Genomic DNA, 24,637 nt, shown 5'->3' on the forward strand with positions numbered 1-24,637 from the left:
TGCTAAATCTAATTCAATCATACTCCCAAATTTCATGTTACACTCTAAACACTAATAAGACATATTTTTTCCTTTAAATGTGATTTATACCCTTGATATGCTCTCTAATAATGAAATAATATGGAAAAAGAAAAAACGAAAACATCTTGGTATCCTATTTTCTCATAACATCAAACAATGAATTACATTGAACTGTGAATAGATTCTTAATCAAATCAAAGACGAATTTCATGGAGGGTCTACTTTAACTTACCCCGGTGGGGGAAAGCCGATTCCATTAAAATCCCAAAACATTTTATCTCATTTCCATGATTCCCACGCAAACCTTACATTTTATAAAAATGTAGATAAACATATTTAAATTTGTGTTGAATAATAAATCATGCTGTATAAGCTATAAAAAAAAGAAATGGCAAAGTGTAATGGTGGTTTTAGTTTACAAGACTTCTTCAATTACCATGAAGCATTCATCTTAAAACAAAGCACTTTCGTTTAATAATACAGACTTTAATAACGCACCTTCATGGCTTCTCATTGAACAAAGTTGGATATCACTGGTTCCGTTACCTGCATTACTGACAATTTGGCTCATTACGAGTCTGGTGGTCAGACAAGCTGACTGCCAAACTTGCAGGGATGACACAGCCGTGAACCTGGCTGCCTCACTCCCTGTCGTATTACGATGTTCCCACCGGACTGAACGGCTGGAACATTGTATTACGACGTTCTGGTGGGAACAGTGGTGGGAACAGAAACAGAGTATTGTTCTCGGCTCCCTGAAGGGAGCCAAGGCCAATACTGCAGCAGAACAGCACCCTCAGAATGCACCTGTCTGCAAAGCAGACAGTGCGCATTTCGAGGGTGCTGGGCAGGGTGGCCACTGCACTGTGTTTCCACCAGTTCTTTCATGGCAGTCGTGGTTCCACTCCCTCCAACTGTTACAGAGGCCCTTAGAGTCTGCGCCACGAGGTCGGGGTCCTGGACAGGGCTTGCCGGTCCAAGGAGGGAGTTCTGGAGACATCTAAGTCTGGACTTCACATTATGCTAAAGTCACCCCCTCGGATTAGCATCCCACATGGCAAGGTGGAAGTCCCCGCCATAAAAATGTTGGCGGAAACTGGACTTGTGATCAGCACAGCAGCACTGAACTCAGCGCCTCTATGGCTGACCGCAACTCCAACCGCCGTCAGCCGGTGGGGAACTATGTTCCTGGCAAGGACATCGGTCCCCTGGCGGTCCGACCACCAGAGTTGTAATGTGACGATCGAACCGCCTGGAGTGCAGTGGTCTGACTGCCACACGGCATTGGCGGTCCTAGAACCACAAATGTTGTAATGAGGCCTGTTTCTTCTTCTAATATTTTAACAAGAAGATTCTCAATACTAAAATGTACAACATGAATATTACAAGATTTAGACTCTCTCTTTCAAATCATCCATTTCCCATACCTTAACTATGTCCTTATGGTATAATCCCTAGTTAAAACGTAATCGAAATTTAACATTTTGGCAATCTTGGATAAATGCTAGTTTTTATTTTTTTTACTTAAAAGATATATATCGTAACACTTTTTTAACTTTTGAAGAACTGCAACACAAATTTATGCTGCTGCTACCAGATATTTTTAAATATTAACTTTTATGTAATTCATTTCCCAACGATTTTCTACTGGAAAAACATATCTGATTTAGAGATTTACATTCAAACAATAGCTACTTTATTTCATGCTGTGTCAATGTACTATACATAAATTGAATAATTTTTAACAGAATAATATTCATTTTCTCTCTCTTTTTGGAAATAGTGAACTAGATATATCTATTCCTCTAGACATATGGAGAAAAATATGTTTGAATAGCGTTTCTGGATGGTTACCTGTGTCTCTATACCAAACTCATTTCTCCATATTTAATTGTTTATTGACTCCATTAAAAATATTTATTGCAAAACTACTAAATTCTCCAAATTGTTGGCATCATAATATGTATTCAGGCTTGTTAAAACATATGCTCTATAAATGAAATATTGTTTTTAAGTTTTGATAAGAGGTTTGGGATGCTATTGCAAAAATAAAAAATTCCTTCTCAGATAACCTTTCATGTAACATGCTGATTTGTAAATTTAATTTACTTTGAACAAAACTGTCAGACTCAAATAACAAACTTTTGCATTCTTATTATCTGCTTCGAATATCAATTACTGACAACTGGAAATACGCTTCATTATTATCAGTCCAAGCATGGTGGGCATGGATCATTTTTACCAGAAAAGGAGCTGATCTGACTATGTTGGGTGTTGTTCACAACACATCAGCTTATTAATCATCTTGATAACTGATTGATAATTATATAGCAATATATTTATAAATAAGCACTATTAACAAATTCTATATTACATAATACCTAAAGTCTTTATGATAATAGTGAATAGCTCTAGTATGACATACAACGTAAGATGATATTTATTGATTCTTACTCTTATTTTTCAATTTTCGTTTTTATTATTCTGCAAGTGTCATTTGTTTATATACAATTATTATACTAGAATTATATTGTTAAATTCAATGCACCTCTTTCAGAACTCTTTTGTGTTTGGTCTATTGTTCTATCATAAAATAAAATAAAATATTTTGAACAGATTATTGAGGGCTGTTTCCAGAATCTGTATGGCTGCCCATTTTGCCTCATAAGCCGAGTTAAGATAAATATTAATTATGATTAGTGGGTGTTTTGACCCTTGGGCCCAACCCTCTATTTTTCCACCTGGAGCCAATTCTCTGAGTAAATTAGCTGTTTGGTCTTTATACTCGGATGCAATTAGATATATATTTCTAACTCCATTTGTTCTTTGAAGATTAGTTTAGTTGTGGGCTTGATTAATTCTATGTATCCAATCAGGGTCACCAAAATGCTTAGCTCATGTCTCTTGCGACCCTATGAGCTGAAACTTCCTAAGGAAAGAGGTATATTTCCACCAGACACAGCTTCCATTACTCCCCCCAAACGAATATCTACTTCTATATCCCTATATTGGTCCAAAGAAGAAGTTACTTACCTTTGATAATGCCTTTTCTGGTAGAGACTGTATCTAACCTGCAGATCCCATACCTTAGAACATTCCCCGGGTGCCAGACTGAAATTAGAAAATCTTGAGCATTACTCCTGCACACGGTGCCTATAAAGGCGCCTCCCCGGCGCACTGACATCTGTTTCATTCGTGACACACTACTCATCCACAAATGTGGAGTCACCTCAGAATATGTGTTACCACGATGATGGATCCAATAGAACCTTCCATACGAGCAAGCACAGTTTACAGAGTGGGAAGGAAAGGGAAGGTAGGTAAGCAATCTATGGTTACATAGTCTCTACAAGAAAAGGAAATACAGAAGGAAAAAAACTTGTTCTTCTTGAAGAGACTGCTAACCACAGATCCCTTACCTTAGATTAGATACCACAGCTATAAGATTCCCTGCATAAGGGCTGCAAACTGACTTAAACCAAGAAGTCTTTCAAGACAGAGCAGGGAAAGTGTCCCTCTTGACAGACCTGACCATCTAGGCAGTAGTGCTTGTGAAGGTATGAAGCCCACATAGCTGCCCGACAATTGTCGATGACAGGGACTCCTTATGCTAACGCAGTAGTCACAGCCTTGGCTTTGGTAGAGTGAGCCCTCAAGCCTTCTGGAGGCTGCTCCTTCACCAATGTAAAGCAGATTTATATTGGATAGTTCAATTGCTCAAGAGATGGCCCTCTTCTGCAGAGCCTAACTTCTTTGCTCTGGCGAATCTAAAAAAAAAAGCTGATTGTTCAGTCAGTGGTCCTTGTTATGATAGCTATAAAAGTCAAGGGCCTTCTTTGGATTCAAACAATGGAGTCTCTTCTACTTCTGAAGGGGGTGAGGCAGAACAAAGAATGCCAGAAGGGTTATCGCTTGACCAATATGAGAAGGATTTTGTGTAGAAAGGAGGCATGCATTTGTGAACCAGTTTGTCCTGGAGGAATGTAGTATAAGAAGGTTGGACTGGGAGAGCCTGAAGCACGCTCAACCTCTGGGCCGATGTGTCAGCCACCAACAAGACTGTCTTGAGGGCCAGAAGTCTCAGAAGACAGCTATGCTTGGGCTAAAAACGGGAGTCTATCAAAAAAGTGAGGACCGGGTTCAAGTCCCACTGGGGCATAAAGAAAGGAGAAGGCGGAAACGTTTGCTGCCAACCTTTCAGAAACCAAGTCACAACAGATGGTTTAAACAGGAAAGGTTGATCCGACAACCTGAGAAAAGCAGAGATAGCCGCCAAATGCCCTTTAACAGTGCCCAGCACCAGGTCCTGTTAAGCCATGGACAACACAAACAGCAACACAAACAGATGGGCATGAAGGATGTCAATGCACTTGTCTGAAAACAAGGCCCCAATTTATTCCCAACAGCAGGCATATACAGACTTGAGGGAAGCCTGGCTGCCAGAATAATATTTATAACAGTGGGATGAAGGTCAAAAGTGCTTAGCTGTCGTCGTTCAATCTCCAAGCATGCAGATGGACCATGCACAGGTTGGGGTGTAGGACGTGGCCCTGCTGCTTATACAAGAGATCCTCCCGAGCAACGAAAACAGAGGACAGACACTCAGACCAAGGAATTTTAGATACCACTGTCTAAATGCCCAGTCCAGAGACACTAGGAGAAGTAGGGCCTGGTTGAGTCTGATCTTCTTTAGGTCCCAGCACAGGAGTGGCACTGGTGGAAAGGATTACAGGTGTCCCACATTATCCTCCATCCTGCATGGGTCTCCTAGCAAGAGCTGCTTTGGAAACTCCAACACAGAAGAATGTGCTGCCACTGCACGTTTGTGGTGTGGTGAACAGATGGAGCCATGATTTCCCCCCCCCCATCCCCATTCTTAGGAGAGAAATTATTGTCCATGACATATCGATGGCTGAGTTTATCTGCCCTACCGTTCAGAGATCCCACCAGGTTTTGAACGACCAGGAATTTGTCCTGATGGTCCAGCCATTTCTAGGAGCACAAAGTCTCCTGGTACAGGGTTCATGACCCTTGACCCCACCCCACCCTGTTTGTTGCAATACTACATTGTACTGGTGTTGTCCATGAACACTGGAACCAGCATTCCTTTGATGTATGGCAGGAAGGCTTTAAATGCTAAGTGGATGAACCGCATCTTCAATTTGATATGAAGGCAGGTTTTCATTGGAGACCTGAGTCCTCTGATCTCCACCTCTCAACAATGGCCACACCACCCCATAAGTGATGCATGTGTCACTTCCTAGGAATGGAGGGGCATCACTTCCTAGGAGGGGAAGGAAGAGGCCTTTGCTGCTGACCAGATTGCGGTTCAACAGCCACCACTGCATATCTCTTGCTGTCTCCTCTGAAACCTGGACACAGTCAGAGATCCTTCTGATGTTGCAACCATTGGAACATCAGATCCCACAGCCTGCATATGTTCTCTTGAGTGTTTTACCACCAGGATGCAGGAGGCCATCAGACACAGTAGCCACCAAGTCAGTCTCACCAAAATGCATGCTCAAGGCTGAAACTTCAGAATCATTACCCAAATGTCCTGGGCTCTGCAAGGGAGGGTCGGCACACAAACGAACCATGTCCAGAATGGCTCTTGGTAAAATGAGCATTTGGGAAGGAGTCAGGTGTGATTTCTATGTGTTGATAGTGAATACCAATGAATGAAGGTTTGCCATAGTCTAGAGGTGGATACGACTGCGAGGGTCGAACCCACCTTCAACAACCTATTGTTGACGTAGGGAAAGAATGGGATTCCCAATCTTCAAAGGTGAGCAGCAACAAGAGCTTTAATTTTTGTGACACCCAAGGGACACTGTTGAGGCCCTAAAAGTGCTTGGAGCCCACCATGAACTGCAGGCAACACTAATGAGCCTTCAAGACAGGGATATGAAATTAAGCACCCTGGAAGTCCAGTGCAGACATGAACTTGGCAAGGGTGAGCATCTTGAGCCTGTGCTTTTTCAGAAAGGCATTGATAGGGTGAAGATCTAGAATAGGACAGAGACCCCTGGCCCTTTTTTTGTCACTAGAAAGTAGTGGAAGTAACAACCACCACTCATTTCTGGTGTCATAATCCTCTCAATGGCTCCTTTGACAAAAATAGCCTACACACTATGGTCTAAAAAGAGCAGATGAGCCTCTGAAAAACACTGTACAGATGATGGCACTGGTGGTGGTGTCTCGAGAAAAAGAAGTGCATAAGCCAGCTGCACAATGTATCACCCGCTTGTCCGAGATGACTGCTTGTAATGTAGGTACAAAGAGAAACATCCTTCCCGGATATGCGAGAGGGAATACTACAGAGGTTTGGCAGGGGGTGGCAGCAGGTGGGGTGGAAAACTGGACAGAACAGTGTCCTTGATGTCTACATGGCCTGTGGGAACCTCTGCCTCAGCCACGAATGCCTGGTGGGACTCCTGACCTTGCAGATATGGGCATTATTGGTGAGACTGAAATCCTCTATTGTAGCTTTGGGTGGGTGAAAGGAGGAATGCTGCTAAAGAGGGTCACCAGCCAATCCTAAGGCACAAGCTATGACCCTGCTGCCATTAAAGTGCACCAGTGCTGCATCCTCCTCGTCGCCAAAGAGGCATGGGCTATCAAGTCTGTAAGGCTTGATTGGGCATCCCCCAAAAAGCCCACGGAGCGCGGTCAAGCGTGTCATCTGAGAGCCACTGTAGAGCACATTGCCCCACCTGCGGAGTCTTTGGTATCCAGTCCACATCTGATGTGAATTTTGCCTTATCCTGTCCATCGGAGATGCCTTAGGTAAGAGTTGCTCTGGCTTCATTAGGAAGAAAGGGGAGCACTTGAACCATGAAATCCCACATCATCTGGGAAAAGTGCTCAGAAGACAAGTGGTATTAACCAACCTGGTGGAGGAAAAAAGATCTTCTTTCCCAACAAATCCAGCGTCCTGGACTCTCTGTCTGGGTACAGTGGGGAAAGTCCCTGGGTTGACCCTTGCTGAGGAAACTTGCACCACCAAATTCTGGGAAAAAGGATGCTGGGTCAGAAAGGTGGGATTTTGCAGAGCCAGGTGATGGGAGCAATCCACTTGGTGGTATGGAACCACTAAATAGGGCTGTTACCAGGCCCCCAGGAGGACGTCTGTATGTACCTCATTATATGGTGGCATGGGTTTTGAGCATACCTGCCCAAGCTGAGATACCTCCGTTAATAAGCTGGTTTTCACTTCCATCACTAGAAGCTGGAGGGCAAGGGTGTTGCCGGCCCATCTGATCCTCATTACAAAAAATGCATTTTCCTCAGTGGCTGGACCAGGTGGAGTGACTAAACCGGTGACAGGAGAGGTCCTGAGCCCACTGGCATCGCTGAACTAATCATATCCGTTCCCTTCAGGGAAACTGTGCAATATTATCAGCGACGTCAAAGACCTCGTATTCCGCCTCCTCTTCAAATTCAGCACCCTAGACCCAGTCGCGGTATGAGAGCCGAAAGGCTGTCACTGCCTCGGAGTCACAAAGAATGACTGGTCTGTCAAGTAGCATTGGTGAGGCCAGTAGGGGCGTTAAAGGATCAAACGCCAGCAAGGGTAGAGCTGGAATGAGGTCTGGAACCAGGATTCATCTGGGAAGAGAACTGTGGGTCCAATCAGGGGAGGACCTGCCGAAAGTATCCAGGATAGAGTACCTCCTAATTCCCTGGGGCCCAAAGGTGCTCTAGCGGAAGTTGGTTGACCGAAGATGAGGGGCATGACATGGTAAAACTCCTAAAATTGGGCAAGAGTCTCTCTCGCACCCAGGAAGTGCGCAGACAGATCCAGCACCGGCTCAGCACAAGGCGTGTTGGAGCGGGGCTTAGAAGCATAGTGGCGGCTTGTGCTTCTTTTGGGGATTTGGAAGGGTGCTGGGAAGTTGAATTGTGCTTCAACCTCTTTTTAGACTTATCCAATGAAAATGTGGACTTCGATGAAGACATGTTGGGGGAAACTCCAGGAATGTTCCCGTTAACAGCTGCGGGATCGCGACTGTCCTCTGGAGTGGGAATGATGAGGAGACTTTCGGCGTTTGGGTGTTGCCTACGTAGGAACTGCGCCAAAAAAAATGCTGTCAAGGCACCATCAGAGCCATCTACCTGTGTACAGAAATACTTCAAGACTTTCCAGATCCAGTCTGACACCTGGAGAATATTCTAAGGTAAGGAATCTGCATTTTGAAGTCTCCCGCAGATGTAGTGGACACAATACTAAGCACCGACAGAAGTCTCCTCATCAAACAGACCTTCATATTGAAAGAATAGACTTGAATTTTTGTAGCAGGCCAACAAATCCATTACTTCATATCCATGTGGATAAGAAACAGTTGGAGGTCAAAAATGTAAATAAAGTAAAGAGGAATTCATGACAGAAGTTTTAGGCAATGCAACAGGAGATTCACTAGACTGATGATAAAGACATTATCACACCCAATATGAAAGTTTGGGTTTATGTCTTTGTTTCATGTTCAGATTTACTCATTTTACATCTTTGTCACAACATTGAGGTTAAACTGAATAGATACCCAAGGGATATTTTACCATGACAAGGAGAGTCTGTAGGTCCTCGGAGTCTGCATTCTCAGCAAGGACAAGATCCAAGGTTTCCACATACCATGTTCCAATGTTGTGATCCCTCCACGATACAAAACCTGGTGACAAAGTGAGAAAGAGAACAAAATAAGCAGCAGACTCAGATTTAGGATAAGTGAAAGTTGTCAGAACGCGAAGAAAAGAAGGCAGCTAGGATGATGACAAAGTAAATTGTGGAAAGGCGAACACTGTAGTATCTGTGTGTGCTGTGAATGCAAGGGTGTCCAGTCCCTGCTATGGGCTGGAATGCATTTTTTTTTAGATAAATGTTTATTGGCATTTCTACAAAGTAATACAGTTACAACAATATGTCATTATTAACATAGAGAAAGAAGAAATAGCGCTCAGGTGGCCCATGGTGGTAAAAGGTGTATGTAGGAAAACATTAATGTTAGGCACTTTACAACTATATGATGGCTGTATTATTCAGAAGAAGTACAGTGGAGCCATATGCATTATTATGCTACGCGCCGTTAAAACACATATATTTTCTGATTGCTCACCAGACCCTGCGATGCCAGTCTCTATTTCACTGGCCTTTCATCTGCCTGTTTGCAATTCAACAAGTCCTGCTAGTCATATATGTATCAGGAGTGATTAGGCTTTTTTTGCTAAGTCTAGTATCTGCGTTAAGGGACATATCAAGAAGACCTCCAGGGGTGTCTGCAGAGGTCCATATGTCAAACCCTAAAGAACTAAAAGTATGAAAACATTATAACGATGCACTGGGTTTCCCGTATGAGAGGGGAGTCTAGCAGAGCGCTGATCATTAGGGACTGAGGAAGAGCCTCAGGAAATGGAGTGGGTGCCCGGCAAGCGGGAAATGACCAGGGGCACAATGGCTGATGGGTGGAAGCGTGTGATAGAGAGGTGTGCAGGGGTGTAGGCACTGGAACAGGGTTAACTATTGCAGAAGCACGTTGACCTTCACCTACTACTCTTCAGCATCTGTCTGCTAGAGTATGTATTGCTGCAGTCATTACTCCACTTCTGCTTTGGGGCCCGTCCTCTCCTTTCTCATGTGGGCTGGAATGACTAACGTGAATAAAGAGTGAGAGGGTTCAGTGGGAGACCTAAAAAGAAAATGGGCTGAGCTCAAAAGGACATTATATAGGGGTGGCATGCGAACAGGAGAACTAAAGAATATTTTTATGCACTGGTTAGACATATCACATGTACCCAACTTTATGAACAGTAATCTTCATCAAACATTTTTAGGCAAACCCCGATCTTTAAGGAAGTGAGGCAATTTAATTTTCGTTCACGCCCAGTGGTCAGACTTGAATCAAAAAGTATTTTGGTATTTGGAATGAGACTTTCCTCTTGTGGATATATTCATTGTTAGCTAACAGCCAATAATCATTTTAGAAGGACTCAGTTCCGGGTCTCATATACAGGATGAACAATGGTTTTGGAAGGTTCCCTGACTCAAAGTGAACCTTGTGGGTTTGTCCCTCTTATACTGGATTTTCTAACTGTAGCTCGCATAGGGTTTCCGATGCAAGTGGTGTCAAAATATGTCATTGTTCCCACGCCTATGCGATTACTTTGCTGTCTTCAATGGAAGTGCCTTGGCAGAGACTGCCATTCTACCAGGCCTGTTAAATATTTTTGTTCAGGAACAATTCCTTCCCCTCCACCTCCACATTATTTATTGTGACAGGCACCAAAAAGTCCAACTTCCCTTCCCCCAAACCCTCAAATCTTTGGCATATTCTAGTACTGCTATGATAAGAGTCTGAAAATGTTGCAGCCACAACGAAATAGTCTTTTTTACATTGAACATTTAGTGATATCGTGGTCCTTGAGTAAACAAAGTCTGAAAAGGTTGCAAATACAATAGATACCTTTTCAGGAATAGCAGATATTCCCCCTTGAGCAGAATTTTGATGTTTTCCATCTTTACGACTTGATGCCATTGTGAGAGCTAATTATGAGGAAACTGTTTCTATAATGAGGCTTGCTTCTGACCAGAGCTGAAATTCCTTGTTGTGTTATTTGTGCAATTAGGCCAAATGTTCCCTTGTTTTCCCCCAGAGAAACAGTCCACGCCTACAGGCCAAATGGCAGAAAAAAAGGTAATGTCAGGTAAGGGTGTATTCCAATGCGATGATGGCATCAGGGTAGTATAGTTATTCTAGTCAAACAAAGCCCTTGCCAAACATAAGTTGCAAAACTCTGGGCCAAATGCTAGATGGCGGAAATATGCACAAAAATGTTATGTATAAAGTTGTCAACAGAATATAAAGTGGGGACAATATTATGTTTTCCCTCTCTCTTTCCTCTATCTGGCAGCCTTCAGTAAGGTTACTAGATAGCAATTTCTATTTATGCCATGCTGCTACACCAAAAAGTCAGCATGACACAATGGATGTTTCAAGGCTCAGGATATAAATGATAATTAAGGCGGTATGAAGTTAATATATTAAAATTCAACCACCAAATGAAAGCTTAGAACAATACCAACCCATCACCAAACACCCAGCCAAACTATTCCACATTTTCCCAGTCTTTGCTGGACTATCAGCCCTTCCCCCTCTTAGAAATGCAGTAAGGAAATCGGTCTCTTAACGGCCACTACAGATTTGCAATGCTGCAGAGGCTCCACATGCTTCACTAGCCTGATCTTTACTGCCTCTGTGCTCCTGGTGAGGAGCCTTATGAAATAATCCTGTGACAATTTATTGTTTTGTGCATGATGATTCTAGTCTACCATCCTGTTGGGCTTTGTAAACTTCAAGTGAATCACAATCCTGTTTGGAATAGGAATAAGAGCCTAATGTACCAGCATTTAAAATTGCAATTTGGAAATTTGAGAAAATTACTGATTCTCAATTTGCATACTGCAAAATGGTTTATACTAATTCACCCTAGTTCCAGATTTCAAAAGTGCATCAGTAATAGTCAGAAATTCGAATCCTTGGTTGTGAACTTCAAATATCAAATTGTAAGCAACTGATGACATCACTAACCAGGAAACCCTGTGCCTGAGGTACATTGATGACTAGAAAAGTGTGAGAGGAGATTTATCTGGAGCAGTTACAGAAAAACTGTAAACGCAAGAATCAGAAACAGAGGACAGGGGCAGAATCCATAAACAGAAATTTTGTGATGTTGAGCAGGAGATCCTGGCAAGGGAATGTGTGTTGAGCAGTGACCAATTGTACGGCAAGCTGTATGTGCCCGAGTCAACAAAAAGTAAAATATGTCTGGGAATGCAAGGAAAAATAAATGTTGCTGGAGTAACCCACTGTTACACGGAGGAGATCAGGAAGAGATGGTTCAGCCAGAAAGGGTGAACAAAGGAGATATTAAAAACCAGGCTTTGAGAAGCAGCTGGCACAGGAGGAGAACCATTACTACATCAACAACACTCATTGAGGAGCTTGTGGGCTTGGCTATTACACAAAAAGGTCTGATAGGAATCATTAACTTAGATATGTCTAAATAACACCTGGGAGACGCAGTTCAGTGATATGCCCTGCCCTCTTCTTTTGAAGTAGGGCTTCATTGAACTCCCTATAGTGTATACTCACACACCACTGTGTTCCCACACAATCCAGTTCAGTGCTTAATTTGAGTTTGTGGCTGCACAGCAGCACTCAGTTTTGAGAACTGGCATTTACTTTTCCTCCTCATACTTTGACCCAGAGCAATGGAGAGGAAGATACACGACCAGAAAAGGAGGAAGAAAAGAAAGACAGAAAAACAATGACAAAGCTAGAAGGTAGGAACTTTTAAGAGTGAGATTACAAGTGCAGGGAGTGTCTGGTATTTGATTAAAGAGGCATGCGGTGGATTCAAGATTACGCAGCCTTGGAAGTTGGAAATGTGATATTCAGTGGTGCCAGCTTCAGGCTTCTGAGTAAATTTTTGGGCCCGACACTTACTCTTTTACAAAGTAAGCACTGATCTAGCCTCAACTTGAGATAACATATGTGGAGTTCATTATGAGAGCTGAAGCAGGATTTCACATATGTAAAATCAATCATATTAGCGGGCATAGCAAACAACATCTAGGTATCAAGAAAAAAACAAAATCCATGCAATTCCACAATTATAGCTGTAGTTGTATGAGAAGGAAAATGTTACTTACCCAGTAAGCATTTGTTTGCGGCATGTAGTGGTGTAGATTCACATGCTCTGCAAACTTTCGCCATGTAATGTTGGGTCTGGAAGGTTGCAACTTGTTTTTGTTTGAAAGTCTTTTGAGCCAAGGGACATTGTGACTCCTCCTCTCGTTGGAAAAGCGCATGATCGTCGGCTCCATCTTTAGATTGTTTTCTTACTGTTGGTAATGAATGGAGTGTAACCGAAAGGTAGATAACCTAAAGGATCATGCATGAAAATGTGTATTATGTACTATAACAGCCACAGGTGACCTGGGGAGGCGGTTGAGCACATGTGAATCTTCAGCACTACGTGCCACAAAACAGATGCTTACTGGGTAAATTACATTTTCTGTTTGATGGCATGTGTAGCTGTAAATACATGCTCTGCATAGACTGAAAAGCAGTGCCTCCATAAATGCGATGGCTAACCTGTGGGTGTGACAGTATTTTGGAATAAGGTAAGTAGCAGCACTGCCTGTTCTACATTGGATTGTTGAGGTGCTAAAACACCCACACAAAAATGTTTAGATAAAGTGTGTGGTGTTGACCATGTAGCTGCCTTATAAATGTCAGCTATAGGTATGTTACCTATAAATGCCACATATGCTCTTTTTTGTGTGTTAAATGTGCTTTAAGGGTAATAGGTAGTGGCCTTTTGGCTTTTGCATAAAAAGTTTGGCTACATTGAACAATCCATTTTGCTATAGTAGATTCAGTTATGGGGTTACCTTTATGTGGTGGAGAGAAAGCAACAAAAAGCTTTTTGTTTTTCTAAAATTTTTAGTTTTTATCAATATAGAACAGAAGTGCTCTTTTCACAACTAATGCGTGTAGGGCTTTCTCTGCAACTGAATCAGTTGTTTGGGGGAAAAAACTGGCAATTTAAGTTTGATTTATATGAAAATGAGACAACATTCGGTAGAAAAGTTGGTTTAGTACGAAGAACCTCTTTATCCTTATGTACCTGAAAAAATGGTTCTTGTAATGTTAATGCCTGAAGCTCACTTACACGTCTTGGGGAAGTAACTGCAACTAAAAAATGATACCTTCCACAATAGAAATTGTAGAACACGAGTCTACTGGTTCCAAAGATGGTCTCATAAACCTGGTGAGAACGATATTTAAGTTCCAGGAAGGGACTCAAGGTAGTCTTGGTGGTATTACTCTTTTAAGTGCTTCTAGAAAAGCATTTACAACAGGGATTTTTAAAAACAGGAGAACATTGTCGGTTTTGTAAAAAAGCAGCTATAGCTGCTAAATGTAACCCTATATATGTATTATCTAAATTTGCTTTTCGCAAATGGAGAAGGTACAAAATAACATTTTGTTTAGATACTTGAAAAGGATTCAGGTTTTGAGAAATTTGGTAAATGAACTAAACACTTCCATTAAGCTGCATAACAAGAACTAGAGGTTGGTTTGCATGCTTCCTTAAGAATGTCCATACATTCTTGTGGTAAATTTAAATACCCAAATTCTATGACTTCAGGAGCCACTGTTTGGGACAGTGGCAGATGCGTGAGAAGATGTTCTGCCTCTACTTCGGAATCCATTCCATGTGGAATATGCGGGATGTGGCTTTGTATTTTTTCTCTCCTTTTGAAGTAAGAATGCTTGCATTAGATGGATCGTGGAAAATATCATCCGCATGTCTGAGCATTCACTTCAGCATAGGGAGATAATGTGTAGATTTACGAGAAGCTGTTAGTGTCTCAAAAAGAAAGTCATCCTCTATAGGATCTTTGTGAAGAGGTACCTGATGATATGTCGCAGCGAACCCTACTAACTCTTAAAAAGATGTAGTGTCTTCAGATGGTGAAGGCCTAACTGGGTAGATTTCTACATTAGGATTAATATGTGCATCCATATTATACTGTGAGCATGGATCTGTGTCCGCCTGGATATGTGATGTATCACTAACCTCATGGATATCTTGACCTGAGTAAGGAGATCCTTCTGGAGATATTTCTAATGGGTCTTATATAGAGTGTTGTAGAGATGGAGTTTGTACCGGTGGAGGGATAATGAGGGGAGGGGATGCAAGTAAAGGTGGATCAATTTTCTGCAGATCCTTATCCACCCCTTTTTTGCTTTGGTGGAGGTTCATGTATGTCCAAAGCTTCCTTAAAAGTAGGCTGTCTTTTAAGAGGAGTACTTTTAACCAATAATCTTCCTGTATGAGGCTGGATATGCAGTTGGGACTGCTTCCCTTGGAACTGTTGCTTACATTTCGGAAGAAACGGCTCCGGGACTTTTTTCGGCTTGGAAGTAGGTTTCGAATTGAGGTTTTTCCTGTACCAAAGAAGTTTTAAGTTTCGATGCTGAAGATGTTGGTGCTGATGCGGGCAGTCTTTTCAGTGCTGAGTGTGATGTGGAAGGTGTCCGTTCAAGAGTCACCAATACCCGGTTTTGAAGGAAGTTTCAATTTTAGATGTAAGTTTTGGGGCAGAGCCTGAATGCGGGCATCCAAATAAATTTTTTGATGCATGCCATGGCCAAGCAGCAGTTGTGGTTTGACTGCTTCCATAAAGGAAAATAGTCTCTTGGGTGGAGCAGGGGCATGTTTACTCACTGTGTGTTGACCTGGAGGGACCTCCTTCATTTCTAGAGTCAGTCCAACCTCTGAATCCAGGTCTTGGACCGAAAACACCTCCTCTTCAGCAGCTGATGCCTCTTGAATCTCCTACTCCTGTTCCGTATCCGACATGACGTCCTACATGCCAAAATTATCAGGTGTTTCCCCCAACTCTGTCTCTGCATTTTGTGTTGACAAGCTCTTTGGTTTTGTGGAGTTTGCGTTGACCTGAACGATTGGCAGCCTTCACAGTCTTCTTCTCGGTGTTCTGGTAATAGGCAGAGGTTACAGACCTGATGGTGATCTGTTCGAGGGAATCTGGATTGACACTTTGGACAGAAATGGAATGGCACCTTTTCCATCAGTTGCTCATTCTTGATGATGTCAAATGGAGAAAATGGGGCCCCAATGGCCTCTAATGAAAAAGTCATTTATACAGTTTTTTTTTGATCCTGGAAAACAATGTTAGAAAGAATAATGTGATCGAAACAATACCGACTTGTTTGGAGATGTTTCATGAACCGAAGGTGCCTAAGAAAATCTCAGACTGGAGCTCTGAGAAGACACAACCGGACAAGACAGCAGAAGAAAACAATCTGAAGATGGAGCTGAGGATCATGTGCATGAGGGAAAAATAAATGAAATATCAAACTGCTCTGTGAGGAACTGTTGAACCCTGTTACAGTGAAACTGCTGAACTCTTGACTGAACTTTTGGTACTGCAACCTATTGAACCTTTGACTACGCGTAGATGAACACACACCAGTTTCTGCCTTTTCCTGCCTGACTCGGGAATAGTGAGACCGAAGGGTTCAGCAGGTGTAGGACTGCTTGGAATGTGGTTTACATCAGATAAGAGGAATAGCTGGCTCTGGGGTTTCTTAGGGGTCATTGAAAAAAGCCAGAGCCCATCCCTCTATTACTCTTTTGCTTTTTTTAAGATATGTTTGTTTTATGGTCTAAACTGTCTTCTTGCACAGTCTTGCCCACCATATGTAACCTGCAAAAAGAGTATAAATATGAGCTAAGAGAAGCACTTGGTGTGACATGTTCTCAGACCTTTGCTATGTGTGTGGCACTGCATAGTACAATGCAATAAACTTACAATGCTTTTTAACCAGACACTGCCTGTCGTTGATTGGCTAGCACCCAGGTTGAACTGGCAAACCTCTGATTACACTACACAATTTTCCGGTGTCAGAATTTGGGATTGCCTGGTGCACTGCCTACGGAGGCCGCTGTGACGGTAAACAAAAGCTGGCAAGTGTGCAGGGTCTCTTCCTGCTCACCAACCACCGGGGACAGCGGTAATCAGCAACCCAGAAGCGTCCAGGTAAGGTGAATGGGAACCAGGGATTAATTAAGCGTGGCAAGATAGTTGGGTCATCCCCCGTTATAAGGGATCCGCTTGAGTCCTCTTCAGGTCTAAGGCACGGGGTCTCTCGCTATTGCCTGTCCCCTCTGGAGACTGTCCTGACCTGGGAAGGGTGGGAAACAGGTGCTGTGTGTGATTACTTATGGGAGTGCTTTTATCTCTTCTGAGTGTATGCTGCATGTGACTCTGTGTGCACATGTTTTCTCCTGAATGTGTGATCGCTTGACTCTCACGTTCATGCAAGTTCACGTTGCATGGACCACCTCTGACCTCATCCACTGGCAGCAGACTTTTCCCAAGGAGGAGGAGGAGGAGGAGGAGGACTCCTGTGATTTCATCAGATGATTCCAGATAATTTGCAACACACACAACCCAAATTGGGCAGATGTTGAAATGATGTTAGGCACTTTTCTTACTCCAGCTGAGAAGCGAGCAGTGATTGCCCAAAAGGTTAAGGCTTATGATACTGCACAGGTGTGGCCCACACAGGACCCCCTATGGGGCATTCAAGCGACAGAAAGTAACCAGTTGGGCATCTTAAAGAATGCTAGGTGGGCCCTCATACGGGCAATGGAAGAGGTGGGGAAGCCACATGTAAATTGAACTAGAGTTAAATCATGCATGAAGGTGGTAAATGAACACCCAGCTGATTTTACTTCTAGAGTACTGGATACCCTTAGAGCACACAGGGGAGTCAATCCAGACTCTGTGGATTCTGCCTCTTTAGTGGTTGGTGTCTATGTCAGAAATAAATTTCCCTACATTAGAGGGTACATTGAGGAACACAGCGTGGGGTGGAAGGGTATGGGGCTCCCACAGCTCATTGCCACAGCAGCTTATCTGTGGCAGAAAAAGCAGAGAGGTAAGTTGAAGGAGGAAGATAAGAAGGGTAAGGTCCTTGCACTTCAGCTTAAAAACTTTCAAGCCACAGTACAGGGGCCATGGACGGAGCACAGGCAGTGGAACACAGCGTGCAGAGGAAGACCAAGTGGCCTGGGACAGTGGGGACCCTGTGCAGACGATAAGTGTAGGTATTGCCAAGACCAAGTGGCCTGGGACAGTGGGGACCCCGCGAAGATGAGGAGTATAGGTACTGATATAGCAATACCTATACTCCTCATCTGAGCGGGGTCCCCACTGTCCCAGGCCACTAGACACTTGATGCAGTCCTGCCCCAAGAAAAGAATTAGGGACAATAGACCTGATGCACCCTAGCCCCAACGGAACTAGCCCCAGTGGGACCAGCCCCAGCGGCCCACTCTGGAAATTCCAATGCCATTTACCACTTTAGTTCCTGACGGTCTTCCCAGTCCCCTCAAGCAGTTAGCACCATGATGCCCTGTTATGTGTTGGACCCCAAGGAACACCAGGTTACCGTCACTATTGATGGACATCCCTATTAAATGCTAGTTGAAAAGGGGGCATTGCTGAGATGTTTGGGGGACAGGCAAATACCACTTTCAGATATTAACACCATTGTTCAGGGATTTGCTGGTGCCCCATAAGTCTCCCACTATCTGAACCGCTTCCTGTCTCCTTTGGCCCTATCAAAGATACACACGTTTCTGCTCAGCTGGCAAACCACAGATAACCTGTTGGGCTGTGATCTCCTCTGTAAATTGAGAGCCACAATTCATTGTGACCCTAAAGGAATATACCTTTCCCTCCCCAGTGATAAGGTGCACAGTCTCTGCTCCATACTGACAGCCACCTCATTTGAAGGGTTTACCTGTTTATGTATGGTCTACCCATCCTAATGAAGTTGGATTATTGAAGTCTGCCTGTCCTGTCCAGATTACCTACCGTACTGATCACCCATTCCCTTGAAAACCACAGTACCCTCTCCCAGGGGAAGCCATTAAGGGCATACGCCCTATCGTTGAGTCTCTCTTGCAACAGGACATTTTGGTTCCCTGTACCTCATCATGTAACACTCCTATACTCACCGTAAAGAAGCCGAAACCCTTACCAGACAGTACCCCTGAGTACCATTTGTTCAGGACCTTAGCGCAGTGAACAAATTTCTCATCCACGCACTCCAGTGGTTCCCAATCCAGCTACTATTCTTACCACTATCCCTGCGAACGCTACCCACTTTTCCGTGGTGGACCTTCCCCATCCCAGTACATCCCGATTCTCAATTTTTATTTGCATTCAACTTTGAGGGCTGTCAGCTTTCTTGGACTAGCCTCCCCACGGGCTATTGTCCAACAATCATTTCCTAGATATTGAAAGAAGATTTGCAGGACCTTTAGCTCCAAGGGGGCTTGGTCCTGACACAGTAAGTGGACAATCTTTTGCTGTCCAGTGTCTCTGCTAAGGTCTGCCATTCTGACACCCTTGCCCTACTCACTGAGCTTGCAGAATGGGGCATGAAGCTTCAGTTTTGCCTTCCTGAGGTCACATATCTAGGTCATGTTATCTCTTATGCGGCCACCTACAAGACCCCTGAACATGACAAGCAGTGCTCACCATTCCCAAACCTGTCAGCAAGCGGCAAGTGCGCCAGTTTCTAGGTGCAGCTGGATATTTCCAGTTTTGGATCCCAGATTTCACCGCGATTGCTAAACCACTGTTTGCACTGATCGCGGACAGCACCCCCGACCCACTACAATGGACCCCTTTGGGGGAGGAGGCCTTAACTGCTCTTAAGCAAACAAAGATCAGTGGCCAACTAATCTGCCCTTTTGGACCTTGTGGCCCGGGGCATGCCACTGTGCCTTCGTGCAGTTGCTTCAGCAGCCACCCTCATGGAGCGAATGGCTGTTATTGTCCTGGGTCATCTACTGACCCTTACAGTGCCACATGCAGTTGCAGCACTTCTTCTCTGCTTTAGAACCCAGCATCTCTCAGTCCAGTGCCAAACAGACTATGAACAGGCCCTTCTTGGAGACACGAACCTCACAATAGTTAGGTGCTCAGTAATGCCACTCTTCTACGTAGGATGAAGGGTGTCATGATTGTACTTAAGTCGTGGCCATTCCTACCACTCCACATCAAGACCTCACTGACACACCGCTGCCCAATGCAGACTCTATTCTCTACACTGAATGTACTGCTTTGCCAGACGATTTTGGTGCACTATGAGTTGGCTACACAGTGTTTTCACAATCTGCTACACTAAAGGCTGCTGCTCTCCCACAAGCCTGCAGTGTTCAAGTTGCAGAACTGGTTGAGCATGTGAATTGTCTGCTGCAACTTGAGCCACTAATTACATTAATTAACAGTATGCTTTTAATGTCTGTCATGCTACTGGTCAGCTATGGGAGATGAGAGGGTTTCCCACGTCCTCTGGTTCTATCATTTCTCATGCTGTACTTATTAAAGCTCTGCTTGATGCCATTCACCTCCCCAAAGAAGTTGCAGTTGTCCACTGTTGTGCCCACACTGGAGGACAGTCGAATGTAGCCTATGGTAATGCCCGGGCAGATGCTGCTGCACGCCATGCTGCATCGCAGGGTACTGCTGCTACTTTCCCTTACTTAGGTTATTTGCAAAAAACCCTGTCTCATTCTGTCTCTGATCTGCTTGCAGTGCAACAGAAGGCCTCTACTGAACTTACAGCATTTTGTATTTTCCAGGGCAGCACCCTAGACCCCGTGTCAAAACTGTTTGTTTCCCATGACGGTAGGCCAGCAATTTACTCCAGTATTTCAACGAAAACGGGCAAATGCATTTCATTCGATGTCACACATGTGGAAGGGAGGAATTGCAAATGAGATATTGAAAAACTGGCATGTCCCTGGGATACACCAGATAGCATAGGAAGTGACCCGCACTGCATCACATGTAGGATGAATAACACAGAGGGGGCACTGAGGCAACATAAGGGAGGGTTCAAGGCAGTGGGCAGAAATGGCCAATGCAGCACTTCAGATTAACTTTATGGACCTACCTCACAGCAAGGCAACAAACGTGCTAGTAATGGTGGATAGAATGTCAGGATGGCCGGAGCCCTTTATATGCAGCAAGGCGGATGCAATAACTAAGGCAAAAAAGCTTATGTTTAATGTCATTCCCCATTTCGGGGTACCGGAATCTATAGACTCAGATAGCGGACCCCAATTCATAACTCAGGTGTTTAAATGCATTTTTAAGTGTCTAGGGATTTCTCAGAGTCTGCACATCCCTTAGCACCCCCCAGGCCTCGGGGGCAGTTGAGCAGATGAATGGGTAAATCAAGAATAAACTGACCAAATCTATCAAGAGACGGGACTCAAGTGGCCAGAAGCTCTCCTTGTGAACATTAGACTCAGTAAGAATCATGGATTAACACCCAGAGCACTTTAGACTTCCATATGTTTCTCTCATGGGTAGGGAAGAGGACCTGGTGCAGTATTGCAGAAGGATGCAAAGAGCTCTGACCAAATATCATGATCTTGCTAAAAGTGCTCAACCTCTCCCTCTTGTAGTCCCTGCCTACGATCTGCAGCCAGGGGACTAGGTCTGCATGAGGGAGTTTAGACGGAAAGATTGCCTCAAGCCAAGGTGGAGTGTACCCTGCCAGGTTCTAATGACCTTGCACACTTGACCTGGATTCATCTGCTGCATGTTAAGAGGAGTCCAACGCCACCAGATGCTGTCGAGCGAAGTCTAGACAATGAAATTTAGAAGAGGGGTGTTGGTCTGCACCTGCTGAAAACTAGACTGAAGACGACATCACAGGGAGGGGGGAAACTGCCCCAGAAACAGGCGACTATAGACCAGGTCTAGAAATAGGCGGACCAGGATGAGAAGTAGATGATAGTGAATTAATTACAAAACAGCTCCACTGGTTCCCGGGGTAGTAAAGACTGAACCTTCAATAGAACTTGCTATACTAAGACTTATACAAATTGTATTTTGAACATTCTTACCTGTGTTACCCACTTGTTGCAGAAGCCAACATTGCACCCCTTGATCAAGGTTCATGAGCAGCTTGCCAAAATTTTGAATCTTAAGAACTGTTGGATCTGTCGACAACTGTCCAGGCATCCAGGGGACCGACAGGGATATATGCCACACCCATGCGGGTGGGAGATTATCAAGAAGATGAGTGCCATGTACCAGAGATCACCTGGACTTGTGATGCAGGGTTAGAGGGGAAGCAGCCCCAGTACACCTTGAAATCTATTGTCCAGGCACAGTATGATTTGTTCCCCTCTCCTGGGGAAAACTCTATCCAAGACAAGGTCCCAATGTGCTTTCGACATCAGTCGCTGGGACGCAACCCACAGGCCCAGCCCCTGGGAAACTTGAAGGAAGATGAGTGTCTTAACATGCTGGAGGTTGACGTAGTAACAGGGAACTGGGAGATGAAGGCAAGAGAGTTACAGAGTAGAAACTGGACCGGGTCACGGTGTCTCAATTACACAGTCCATTATTGGAACCGGACTATAAATGGAGATACTGTGCTGGTGGACCATGAGGGGCCCATGTATGATCACCTGATTGAGGCTCCAGGTTCAAGTACTAGTCATACACAAACAGTCTCTAGGCTCCTGGAGTTTTCAATCTGGTTGGCCTGACTTCCCCTTGGGTGAATGTCACTGGCTTAAAAACGGCCTGGAGAGTCTACAGATGGTGTAGCAGCTTCCGTCATGATGTACCAGAAGGGGTAGGCCTCCCTGTTAGGGAATATTATGAGATGGACACCCAGGTGCAAGGAAGCATGAATTTTGCATGTGGTAATAGGGCGTATAAGGCGATTCCCAAGGACAGGGAAGGAACGTGTTCTCTAGGTTACATTACTCCCAATATCACAGTAGTTCCACTTGTGGCAGCTCATGAACCTCTGAATTAGGGAAGTTTTGTGCAGCACTACAAAAGAGGTGTCCCTATATTGGAGACTAGACAGAATGTGTTTTTTAAGATCCTTAGTATGTATGTCCCTGGATTTGGGATATATGACCTAGAACAAGCTGTCACATTTCTGCAGAGTTGGCCATTGTCTTCAATGCCACCAGGGATGCTATTCAAGGACTGCAGGTGGAAGTTAACTGTTGCAGCCATGACCGTGCAGAACAAATTGGCACCTGATTTATTAACATCACAGCAGGGGGGTGTCTGCGGACTCATCAATGAAAGTTGTTGTTACTATATCAAGAGATGTGGAAACATGGAGACCGACATCACTAGAATAAACGTAGCTGTGGAAGTATTCACAAAGGGGGAGCCGAGGAAACCTTGAGGGCATAGATTTTTCATGGTTGTGATCCTGGCTGCCCACTGGATGGATAAAACAATTGGTGGTAGCAATTATAGGCATTGTCATTGCCACCATCCTGGGATTTTTCCTTTCAAACAAAAACAAGTTGCAACCTTCCAGGCCCAAGACTGGATGGCGGAAGTATGCCGAGCATGTGTATCTACAGCTACACATACCATAAAATATAGATGTATATTTTTTTATCTTGAATCCCACAGCAGAACACAATGTTTGGTGTTGTGGGTACCACGGGGCACACTCTTGGGCTTGGAGGGGAGGGAAGAGGAGGGGGGTCCCCCCCCGAAATATATGGCAGCCCAAGAAGATGGAGTCCCCATGGCATTATTGGCTCGGGGAAGGGGGCTGCATGTCCCCCAATGCATAAAAGAAAAATAATTTACTCCGGGGTTACGGTCACCTAGGCCAGCAATGGCGCATTTAAAACATATCATTTTAAGACAACAAAACCAATGAAATTCAACAGTTTTAGTTTTCTCAAGTAACTATAAGTTGTGGCCTCGCCATGCATTGCTAAATACCTCACATATTACATCATTATCAAAATGTTCTATGACATCATCAATAGCATCACTGCAACATCTGAAGTGACATAATTCATGACAACACTGTACATGGCAGGAGCACGAGTTACAGTTACTTTAAAGGAAAAGTCATAATAATTTATGAGAACTATAACAGGTGAATTTCAGTGGTTATGTTCATTTGAAATGGTATATTTTAACTGACATTTTCACCTAACTATAACGTCCCTTTAATATTTGGGATTTCAGTGAAAATGTATAAATATAAATATATATATGGAAAATGTCACTTACCCAGTGTACATCTGTTCGTGGCATGTTCCGCTGCAGATTCACATGCTGTGCAAATACTTCTGTCATCTAGTGTTGGGCTCGGAGCGTTACAAGTTGTTTTTCTTCAAAGAAGTGTTTTCGAGTCACGGGATCGAGTGACTCCTCCTCTTCGGCTCCACTGCGCATGGGCATCGAATCCATGTTAGATTGTTTTCCCACAGAGGGTAAGGTAGGAGTGATCGAGTATAAAGAAAAGAGATGTCCATGCTAATTGAATGTTATCTACATATGTACAAATGTTGTTAACTTAAACGACTACAGGCTGCTGGGGAGGGTGCATGTGAATCTGCAGCGGAACATGCCACGAACAGATGTACACTGGGTAAGTGACATTTTCCGTTCAATGGCATATGTAGCTGCAGATACACATGCTGTGCATAGACTACAAAGCAGTTAGTCCTCCCATAAAAGCGGTGGTTAGCCTGTAGGAGTTGCAGTTGCTTGAAATAATGTTCTAAGTACAGCTTGACCTACTGTGGCTTGCTGTTTAGTTAAAACATCTACACAATAGTGTTTAGTAAATGTATGTGGTGTTGGCCAAGTAGCTGCTTTACATATTTCAGCCATTGGTATGTTTCCCAAAAAGGTCATTGTAGCACCTTTCTTCCTTGTGGAATGTGCTTTAGGAGTTACTAAGAGTTGTCTTTTGGCTTTAACGTAGCATGTCTGGATGCATTTTACTATCCATCTTGCTAAACCTTGTTTTGAAATGGGGTTACCAGTATGAGGTTTTTGAAAGGACACAAATAACTGTTTAGTTTTCCTGAATGATTTTGTTCTATCTATGTAATACATTAGAGCTCTTTTAATATCTAATGTATGTAGAGCTCTTTCTGACATATAATCTGGCTGTGGAAAGAAGACTAGTGGTTCCACTGTTTGATT

The 24,637-nt window shown here is 43.8% G+C and overlaps 1 protein-coding gene across 8 annotated transcripts in view; it reads right to left on the minus strand.

The window, feature by feature from the left end:
* The window catches only part of CASP9 (caspase 9), a 191,539-nt gene that overhangs the window by 21,228 nt on the left and 145,674 nt on the right, over nt 1-24,637 (minus strand). For 7 of the 8 annotated variants that reach the window (XR_011204980.1, XM_069240263.1, XM_069240267.1 and 4 more), the window contains one exon: nt 8,578-8,687. Coding sequence is in view for 6 of the 8 variants with exons in the window: in XM_069240263.1 (XP_069096364.1) it covers nt 8,578-8,687 (110 nt within the window). In the remaining 2 variants the exon portion in view is untranslated. Of the gene's footprint in view, nt 1-8,577; nt 8,688-24,637 lie in introns of those variants that run through there. The other variant, XM_069240268.1, reaches the window with a different exon arrangement.

Source organism: Pleurodeles waltl, chromosome 6 (assembly GCF_031143425.1).
Source record: "Pleurodeles waltl isolate 20211129_DDA chromosome 6, aPleWal1.hap1.20221129, whole genome shotgun sequence".
In the NCBI taxonomy this organism is placed as follows: domain Eukaryota; kingdom Metazoa; phylum Chordata; class Amphibia; order Caudata; family Salamandridae; genus Pleurodeles; species Pleurodeles waltl.